This window comes from Helianthus annuus, chromosome 14, assembly GCF_002127325.2.
Source record: "Helianthus annuus cultivar XRQ/B chromosome 14, HanXRQr2.0-SUNRISE, whole genome shotgun sequence".
NCBI lineage: Eukaryota > Viridiplantae > Streptophyta > Magnoliopsida > Asterales > Asteraceae > Helianthus > Helianthus annuus.
The window spans coordinates 30,405,945-30,417,401 of record NC_035446.2 but is presented as its reverse complement, the minus strand read 5'-3'; the positions used below and the strand labels follow the sequence as shown (position 1 = coordinate 30,417,401).

Sequence of the window (11,457 nt, the reverse complement as noted above, 5' to 3'; positions counted from 1 at the left end):
AGACTACTTCGGTTTGCTAGTTGGTGACATGCTTCTTCGATCTGAATACTGTCGCTTCAATTCCACTGGTTGGTGACAGAAATCTTAATCGTCATTCAATACATATATTAGATATATGGCATAATGGTCCGTCTTTTGTATGGAATAATTAGGTTCCAAAGTAATTTTTATTATGTGGAGAGCAAGCCTAAATAGAATAGCAACTTGGAAGCCTTATGCACACCGGGTAGTTTTATTCTCTCAACTATGTGCCTAGTTCTGCAAGAAATATATGTGTTCACGAACTGTTCATGAACACTTACTAAACGAGTTTCTCTTCGTTTTCGTTAAGGAAATGAACATATTCATCTTCGTTTGTTAAACTTAGGTAACGAACGTTCATGAAAACAAACTAATGTTCATGAACGCAAATAAAAACAAACGAACACAAACGTTCATGAACATAATATATAACACATTGATAGTTATTAAATAATTTATTTGTCAGTATTTTGAAGTATGGAACATAAAAAATTAAAACACAAACGAACTATCGAACATAAATGAATACGTTACCAAACGTTCACAAACATAAATGAATGGACGCTGCCTCTGTTCTTGTTTGTTCATTTAACTAACCAAACAAAATTTCCTGTTTGTGTTCGTTCATTAATTAAACAAACAGATGCAAACGAACTTCCTTCCTAGCAATCACGAACTGTTTGGTAAACATTCGTTTCATTTGCAAGCCCTACATGTGCCTTTATGCGTCTGGTAACCTGTGAGTTTGCAAAGCTGGTATATTATAACTTTAAAAAAAAAGATAAAGATAAATCGACATGTTGTAAGAGAACATCTACTCATTCTGTTTGAAAAAATCAACATGAAAGTTAAAAGAATGATAAATATGAATGATGAACAAGAATTGGATAAAAATAAATAAAAACCACTAGATTTACTTGCAATCATTACAATACAAAAAAATAATAATAATAATAATAAATCAAGCGTCTTTGCGTTTTTTAGAATAATACACATAATTTGAGTTCCTAAATGTTCACATATTATCCTACTATAGCGTGTCAACAGATTGTTACTGCTGATACGCTATAATATATTCATAAAGTTATTTTTCGTATATCTTGTCACGTTATGTGTCCAATTTGCTTGCTTTCATGTACTTTATCTAAAAAATCTTTTAAACATAACTCAGCTTTTGTCTATATATTTTTATTTTATATGTATACACCTACCAACATATGTTAACATATTAAAACCACACACAAAAGAAGGAAAAAACAAAGTGAAAGATATTACAAAACAACACCCCCCTCCCCCACCACCACCAGTCCACCACCACCTTTGGAGACCAAAAAATACTTGAGAGTTCCTAAATACACCACCTTCCCAGTTCCCACCTCTCAAAACCTTAAAACCTCATTGATCACTCCCACCTTCTTCACATCTCTTCACCATGATCACTCTTTCAGATTTCTACCATGTCATGACCGCGGTTGTCCCGCTCTATGTCGCCATGATCCTAGCCTACGGCTCGGTCAAATGGTGGAAGATCTTTACCCCTGATCAATGCTCTGGGATCAACCGCTTTGTCGCCCTTTTCGCGGTCCCCCTCCTCTCATTTCACTTCATTTCCACCAACAATCCTTACAAGATGAACCTCCGATTCATCGCAGCCGATACGCTCCAGAAACTGGTCATTCTGGCTGCCCTGGCTGTCTGGAGCAACCTTAGCAAAAGGGGTAGTTTAGAATGGTCCATAACACTGTTTTCACTATCCACATTGCCAAACACATTGGTTATGGGGATTCCTTTGCTTAAAGGAATGTATGGTGGTGAATCTGGTAGTTTAATGGTCCAGATTGTTGTCCTTCAATGCATTATTTGGTATACTTTAATGTTGTTTTTGTTTGAGTTTCGCGGTGCCAGAATGTTGATTTCCGAGCAGTTTCCGGGGACAGCAGGTTCGATAGCTGCGATTCATGTCGATTCTGACGTTATGTCATTGGATGGGCGACAGGTGTTGGAGACGGAAGCGGAGATTAAAGAGGATGGAAAACTTCATGTTACTGTTCGGAAATCGAATGCGTCGAGATCCGACGTGTTTTCCAGGAGGTCGCATGGGTTTTCCAACACGACCCCTCGTCCGTCGAATCTCACGAATGCAGAGATTTATTCTCTGCAGTCGTCTAGAAACCCGACCCCTAGAGGGTCGAGTTTCAACCATAATGATTTTTATTCTATGGCAGGGGGAAGAAATTCAAACTTTGGGGCTTCAGATGTGTATGGGCCTCCTGTATCCAGAGGGCCCACACCCCGACCTTCCAACTACGAAGAGGAAGGCGGTGGAAGTAACGCTAATAAGGCTCGTTTTCATCACGGGGTGTTGGGTGGTAATAACTACCCACCACCAAATCCAGGGATGTTTTCTCCGTCAACAGGAAAACCAAATATACCATTGGCCAAAAAGGCTAATGGGCAAAAAACAGACGAAGGTTCAAATGATCTACACATGTTCGTTTGGAGCTCGAGTGCTTCCCCGGTTTCCGATGTATTCGCGGCTCGTGAATATGCACTCGACCAACCAACTACAAAAGATTTGAAAGTGCCCATATCACCAGTAAAAGGTTATTTTTTGTCTAGAAATTCTTTATTATTATTATTATTATTATTATTATTATTATTATTATTATTATTATTATTATTATTATTATTATTATTATTATTATTATTACTATTACTATTGTTATTACTATTACTATTATTGTTATTATTATTATTATTATTTCTCGAATTTAAGTTGATAAAATGTAACGTTTACTTTAGGTAACGGAGAAGAGTACTTGGAGAGTTATGGAAACAACAACATAAATATCGAAGGGACGGGTAAAGCTGGCCTTGTTAGCGTCACGTCAATGCCGCCAACGAGCGTGATGACGAGGTTAATACTGATCATGGTGTGGAGGAAATTGATCAGAAACCCGAATACTTATTCGAGCGTCATCGGTCTTGCCTGGTCTCTAGTATGTTTCAGGTGCTAAACAATAAATACTTTAATGCTATTTTTATACTATACATTTGTATTATACAAGATTTATTATCATATTTTTTTTTTTTTAAATTTAATTGCAGATGGAATGTAGAGATGCCTGCAATCATAGCCAAATCCATTTCAATATTATCCGATACTGGGCTGGGAATGGCAATGTTCAGTCTTGGTTAGCACCAAACATTCTCTCTAAACATTTTTCAATATTATTTTTATATTCGATTAGTGATTTGTGAAATATATCATTAATTTAATTATAAAATACCTGTGAGAGACGTGCGTTCACTTTTACTTGTGTGAGTTATTAAAATAAAAATGACTTAAACTCCCACGAGCTGGTGGTGAAGTAGCAAGGGAAAGACCGGTGTTCTGAGTGACCCAGGTTCGATTCTTGCCCTCCCCATTGGATTCCGCACCACATGATGATGATGGGAGACTAGGTGGAGATCGCTAGTTCGATCCTTGAACTGAGCGGCTTTTACCTCACCACACTGTCGTGCCTTCGGGCGATTGTTCACGGGCTTCGGCCCTAGGTGAGGGTTTTCCCGGTTCAGAGGCGAGTGTATTCCGATGTGGTGAATTTTACTAGTACCCTATTTGGATGATTCGTTGACCGTTAAAAAAGACTTAATCTACTGTGAAACGCGACACCATATCATGCATCTATCACTTAGAGTTTAGACGGGTAAAAGTAAACATGCGAGTAAAAGTAACGTTTACGTATCTCATAACTATACGCATGAATATGTTCGTGTATAGGGATAACTTAATCGTTAGTTTCGTAACCAGCCTTTCGCTGGCCTTTTTATTTTTATATAATTCAGCTGCCGTTCAAAAAAAATCTAGACATGCCTATATATAGTTTTTTGAAAGGTAACCCTAAACCCTAATTAAACATAAACATGTATGATTATTAATTAATTAAATGTATTTATATATTTTTAATGTGTTGGTAAGAAAAAGTAAATTAAATTTTCAAAAAGGATCAAAGGGGAAACAAAAATATATTGGAATTTGTTAGGCATGGTGATGATGACTATGATTGCTAACTAGTAGTGGTGTGGTGGGGATATGATGAAAAGTTGTTTTAGATTGTCTGGAAAAAAAAAAGTAAAAGATTGATTTTGGGCGTGAATGAGAATTAACCTCTTTTCATAATTTTGTTTTTTTTTTTTTGTTTACGTTATAAAAGAAAACTAATATATTTTCCCTTTTATAAATTTTAAATTATTCAAACAAAAACTGTTTTTAATAATAGTTCATCTCATTTTTATCCTTTTAAGATTATATCATAAAACCATATCATGTCACTCTGCAAACTCTAACTAATCAATGGGACGGTAATCCATTGTCAAAGCCTTTAAACATTCAGATTTGTAAGAGGGATGCACTGAGTTCAGGTCCGCACAACCGACAATAATTAAAAAGAAATTCACTGTTAAAAAAAAACAAAGGCTCTAAGTAACACAAATTTTAATAAATTATGTTGTGATTTAACTAATAAATAAAAAAAGAAAAAAAATTAATCCTAGTTTCATCTCTTAAACAAATTCAAATATAATAACATATCAAATTTGAGTTTATAACATATCAAATTTGGGTTCTATGATATTAATGTGTTTTTTATCTTCTTCTTATTGATGGTTAATAATATTTAGGATTCCATCATTCGACCGCATAAATTCTTTTCGTGTTTTTGTTGTTGTATCCAGTCTCTTGCTGGCTGTTTATATTCATATATAAAATGTGTTTGCTGTTAAAAAAAATAATATTTAGTATTAATGAAATGGGTATTAATTAATAGTGACATGTGGATGATACAAACAGGTTTCTTTATGGCTTTACAACCAAAGATGATAGCATGTGGGAATTCTGTGGCTGCGTTTTCAATGGCCGTTAGATTCCTTACGGGACCAGCTGTCATGGCAGCTGTTTCTATTCCCGTTGGCTTACGTGGCGTCCTTTTACGCATCGCCATTGTCCAGGTCATCTTTTCTTCCTACCTCCTGCCTGAAATATATATATTCAAAACCCAAACAAACCAACTTTTATTCGACTTATTTCATCGATGGTATGAATGCTCATTATTCTTATCATATTTAAAAAAAGGGTAAATTACTTTTTGAGTCCCTGTGTTTTAGGGGTTTTAACTACTTGAGTCCAAAATCAAAATGTTTAACGCCCTGAGTCCCTATAGCCAGTTTTCTTAACCATTTGAGTCCAAATTTCTAACACAGTTAAAATTCTGTTGTTAAATTTTGTTAAATGACCAAATTACCCCTATAATTAAAAAATAAAAAAATAATTTATTTAGATTTTCTCTCTCTCTCTCTCCTTATCTCTCTCTATCAAAAACACATCTGCACTTTCTCTCTCAACCAAACACAAATCAAATTCCCTACAAACACAATCAACAACCAGATCTCAAACAATCAATCATCTCAAGATCAAAAACAAACAATCAATCATCTCAAGATCAACATAGTGATCGGAGAACCAGTGTTGAGAACGCATTGACCACGAACAAGACCTTCAGTCCCATCCATAGCAATAGTCCTAACCATATTCTCCCCCAAATGTTGCGCCACTTCCAAAACTAACCTAATCGAGTTATCCAAAACCTCAAACGCCGTAAGGATATCGACGGCAAACCCTCAATAAACCTAACATCAACAACCGCACCAATAACCTGACACACCTGTCCAATCGAACTGTACGGTTTGGATGTGGTGGCGGTGGCGGAAGTGGAGCAGTTGACTGTACGGTTGAGAAATGGGGCGGGGGAGGTGTGGGAGTGAGATAGGGCGCGTGTGGATCTGGTGGAGGTGGAGAACGCAAATCTGGATGGGGATCGATGGAGGTGAGAGGATATGGTGTCGTTTTAGTGGTCGTGAATGTAGAGAGAGAAAGTGGCGGAGAGTGGTGGTTGTGGTGGAGCTCAGTAGAGCTTCCATTATCGTTCTGTGGTGGAGCTCAGAGAGATATATTTATTTGAACGAAAGTTACAGATTTGGAGATTATATTTTTCATAGTAGACAAAACAGTGAAACACATCTAAATATATTAGTTTTTTTTTATTTTTAATTATAGGGGTAATTTGGTCATTTAAAAAAACTTAACAACAAAATTGTAACTGTGTTAAAAATTTGGACTCAAATGGTTAAGAAAAATGGCTATAGGGACTCAGGGCGTTAAACATTTTAATTTTGGATTCAAGTGGTTAAAACCACTAAAACACAGGGACTCAAAAAGTAATTTACCCTTAAAAAAAAATAAATGATATTGAGGGTCACGTGAAAGTCACGTGGGGCATATACATGCCTTGATTAAAGCAAAGCAAAGCGTGCGTTCAATTTAATTAATTACACACCAAATCCGACATTCCCATTTTGTCTGCCACTCTTTGTCTTTTTATTTACTTTTTACTATAATTTTAAAAAGATAACAATCGATTAAAATAAGTTATTATTATTTTAATTTTATCATCAACTTTAATGTTTGTCGTTTTATCAATTTGTAGTATGACTTCAGAAGGATAAATGTCTGATAAAAATAAATAAATATTATTTTATTTTTCTTATCAGCTTTAATGTTTGTCTTTTTATAATCAATACATGAAAAAAATAAAAAATAATTTCATATATCCTCAATGGCTCAATGTTATATGTTATCAAAATATGAAAATATACACGTCTTTTAAGTTATAGTATTTATATAAGTTATAGTTGATAAAATACATACATGTGAGCTTCAAATATTTTAAATTTGGTATACTGAATATCAAATTTTTAGTTCATACATAAAATTCTCCTAAAAGTATGTATGAGCTCTATACTTGATGAAGTCTTTTAGGGGGTGTTTGTTTTTTTGCAAGAAGTACTTCCTGACCTTTTATGTCTGCGTCGCGCAGACTAAGCGCAGACCTTTGGGTTTATTATAATCTGTATTAATAAGTTTGATCGATGTACACATATAGTCCTTTAACTTTGTTCTTTTATTTGTGAAAAAACAAAACAAACAGGCTGCTTTACCACAGGGTATTGTCCCCTTTGTGTTTGCCAAGGAGTACAATGTTCACCCTCATATTCTTAGCACAGGGTATGCTCTTTTACTTTCACTTTACTTTTATTTCTTCTATTTCCCTTCCCTCCATCAAAATAGATTCCTTATGCTACTGTTTTTTTCAACCAACAAATTTTACAAGTCCAATAAATCATTATAATCGAACCATCTATTCAAAACTATATAAATCAGCTTAATTCACACTTTATGATTTAAAAAACTGAGTTTAATGGTTCTCTTTCGTGGTTTACCCTTTTATTATTCCATTTTCCCTTTCCTAGAATATGCAACTATTTATATTTGTAACATTCATAAACAATTTTACAAATTTTAAAAATTCAATTGAGACTATTGATTTTAGTTTAAAAGTTAGTTCAAAACGTTAAACTAAACAGTGAATATAGGCATTTGATATTGGTGGACCATGATTATAAGGGTGCAAGCGAGCTGAGCTAAGTCCGAGCTCGACTAAGCTCGAGCTTGTTTAACTTATGAAAGCTCAAGTTCGAGCTTGGCTCAACTCAAGCTTTGTTTCTTAAGCTCGAGCTCGGCTCATATGTCGTTTTTCAAGCTCGGGTTCGGCTAATTTATTATTTATAAATTAATTTATATTCATTAGAATTATTATTTTATATATAATTTAGTTATTTTTTCAAAATTATATAAATAGTAATTATATATCTATTTATATTTATATTAATAAAAATATATATCTATACAAATAGTAGGCTCGTTTAGGGACTTGAGCTCGAGCTCGGACTCATTTACCAAAAAGCTTGTTTTTAGGCTTGGGCTCCAACTGGTTTAAGCTTGGCTCGTTCGAGCTTTTTTTTTCTTAGCCGAGCTCGAGTAGCTTGCAAGTAGCTCAACTCTTTTTCACATTTCGTGTTATTCAAGTCATATAAGTTATAAAACTTAGTAGAGGGAAAAAATACTGCTAATTTTGTGATTAAAAATTGATATATGTTTTAGACAGAAAGATAGTTCTTGTAGATTCCTATACATACAAACACTTACCATAATTAAATAAAAACCTAAAAGTTCTGGTTTTATAAAACAAAATATTACTAAGAAGTGATTATATTATTGTAAAGTGGTCATTTTTTCATGCTAAAGTGTTAGAACTCTTATTTACTTTTGTGTTATTAGATTTCCTTTTAACTTTTATTATTAAATCTTTTAATTTTTCAAATTGATTAAGAAGTTATCTTTTACTAATTACACGCCTAAATGTTTTTGAAAAAATGAGATTATGTGGATTGTAAAAAGTCCAAAGAATAGTTCCTGTAAAAGTAAACATCCGAGACTTCATCTAATAGTCTTTTTACAATGCTCATTTGTTATTTATTGTGAAGTTTAGTTTCCTTAAGATATTATTATTCAAGTAGATTATTATGGAAATACTTAACTTTTGTTTTCATCTAACCCTTGCAGGGTTATATTTGGAATGCTAATAGCATTACCCATCACGCTTATATACTATATCTTCCTTGGGCTAGAGAAATAAGTAATGTTGTTGACATCATCATAAATTTGATGAAAAATACTCATGCTCCAAAGCAATTTCTTATGTAGTTTATGGTTGCTAGAAATAGGAAAGGATGGTGGTTGTTTTATGAGATTTGTTCCACATTGTTTAGTCGAGTTAATGTTACACGACAAAATGTTAAACTTGCCACGGTTATGTATTTATTTGCATTGCATCATTTACATGTCAATTGCAATCCACAGTTAGATGTTAAATCCGGTCGAATACGCAATGTTATACTAAAGGTGCCGACTATCTATGGGTAAACTGGTTGATTTGGAATTTGGATCGTAGTTTCTTCTAACTAGTGAAATGAGTCAACTTAAAAAAAAAAAACTTAGTTAAATTGAACGAGTTTAAAAGAACACAAAGTGCATTCCACAAGAGCATTAATCACTCATAAAATGTAATAATATTTAATTAAAAATGTTTAAATCAATAATAAGGTTAATATTGATAGTTACTATTGACTAGTGATCGTCATACATAGATATAAGTAGGTTATTACTGCTCCATAATATTTGCTACGACCCAATACGTCTTGTTAACAGATGTATCACCTAGTATGCGACGTTAGGTTTTTTTTTTTTTTTTTTTGAACGGCTGCCACGTTAGGTCATCTATGGTTTTTATTGGTTGACGATGGTCATCGAGTGACATACATCGACTAAAGTGCTTATTATGGCTTGTTAAGACTTATTATTACCTAAATAGCTTATTAAAACATGTATCACCCAATACATCTCATTAGGTCACCATGGTCAATCACTATCAATCTTGGTTAATAATGATCAATCATTGTTCATTATGGTTAAACATAGCCAACCATGGTAAGTAATGGTAAATTTATTTAGATCAATCATGGTCAATATATAGTAGAACATAGTCATCATCATCAACCACAGTTAAACATGGAGATACTTGCCTCATTAACAATCATTATATATAGACATATATGGGTAACACGTATACATAAATGGCAAAACAAATACAACACTAATGTATGCAGAGTTATAGCAGTGCAAAATCAAATATCGAATAAGGATTGCTATTTGAGATATAATTTATCACGGCATGATATCAATAATTTTAATATCATACAAAATTTATATATAAAAAACATAAAACATATATATATAATACTAATAGTAATACAAAAACTAAAAACACAAAAAATGTCGACATTTAAAACATGTATAAGACCACCCGTAGTTGGCGTCAAAATTTTCAAAATCCATCCCCAATAACGCCCCATTCCGCCCTCGACCCCCCCCCCCTCCCCCGGCGTTTTCGGGCGTGCTCTCGGCTGAATTTGTGTTTGGCATTTTTTGAATCACGCTGAACGGACATTTGACTGACCAATAGGGACTTGTTGCAACGGCTAGCTACATAACAGCTAGATTTTATTTTTTATTTTTTTTTCTTTTTTAACCTAAAACCCATATATATATATATATATATATATATATATATATATATATATATATATATATATATATATATATATATATATATAAACTTCTTCGATTTTACACACAAAAACTCTCATACAAATACTACCATTTTATAAAAAGGGATTCCCCTAGTTCCTCTTCCATGGTGAATTTTTACTACAAAGAGTTTTTTTTGCGGATGGCGATGAATCCACCGATGAGGAGGTCGAGCAAGAGGCGGTTACGAGTGCTTGTCAACTAGCGGTGAGATATGTGAAGCATTGTCGTCGGCCCGAACCTGAAATTAAAACAAGAGATTATATTGAACGAGACCGAGGCGCGGCACACGATCGGTTGATGAAAGATTATTTTGATGAGGCGCCGACATTTTCGAACCCAGAAATTTTTAGGTGTCGTTTCCGAATGAGTAAGCGTTTGTTTCTACGTATCGTCGATGACTTGGAAACCAACTACGATTATTTTAAACAAAAAGCGGATGCGAAAGAGACACTTGGATTTACCGGTATTCAAAAGTGTCCGTCGGCGCTACGAGTCCTTGCTTATGGAAACACAACCGACATCAACGACGAGTATTTAAAAATGGCCAAGAAAACAACGCGAGACACCTTGGAGCATTTTTGTCGCGGTACAATTCCTATACTTTACTATAATATTTACAAGTGTTTTTTAAGCTTATGTTTGTATACATTTTTCTTATAAAGGTATTATTGATCTGTATGGTGCGCGTTATCTTAGAACGCCCACATGGGACGACCTTCAAAAGATCTACGAGGTACATTCGGCTGAGCATCGTTTGCCTGGTATGATCGGGAGCTTGGATTGCATGCATTGGCGTTGGGATAACTGCCCGACCGCATGGCGAGGTCAACACACACGGAAGACATTGAGAGATGCTTTGGGGTTCTTAAACAACGATGACAGTATTTGAGAAATCCTTGTCGTGCATTGTAACACCCCGAAAACGGGTTTGGTAATCAAACCACGTTAATACTAAAAGACGGGTAAATTACCGTTAGTGGTAAAATTAATCCGGTGAATATTAGGATTTTAAATAATTAAGCCTAATATTAAATAAAAGTTATATAAAGGCTTTTGTGGAAATAAAGTTTATAGAAGGCCCGAGTTAACGGGACTTAAAATAAACTTAGTCATAGATTCCCCGAACCCACTAATTTAACTAGGAATGTTTAACCTAGTTAATAAGTGGGGAATATTGTTAGAAATAAGTAGGTTGTGCCGTACTTAATTAACTAACCAAACAAGAGGGGCTAGATTTGGATAAATGGAAACTTAAGTTATAAAAAGAAAACTTAAACATAAAAACACACATTGAGTGTGTTCTGGGTGTTCTGTTCGTCGACCAGAAG

General features: G+C 34.2%; 1 protein-coding gene across 1 annotated transcript; it reads left to right on the top strand.

Moving 5' to 3' along the window:
* The first annotated feature begins 1,275 nt into the window (after window positions 1-1,275).
* Window positions 1,276-8,851, top strand: LOC110909324 (probable auxin efflux carrier component 1c). Its single transcript, XM_022154356.2, has 6 exons — window positions 1,276-2,624; window positions 2,824-3,031; window positions 3,130-3,215; window positions 4,874-5,031; window positions 7,068-7,144; window positions 8,543-8,851. Exons 1-6 carry the CDS (start codon window positions 1,454-1,456, stop codon window positions 8,613-8,615), a joined length of 1,773 nt encoding a protein of 590 aa, XP_022010048.1. The 5' UTR covers window positions 1,276-1,453; the 3' UTR covers window positions 8,616-8,851.
* The last annotated feature ends 2,606 nt before the right edge of the window (window positions 8,852-11,457 follow it).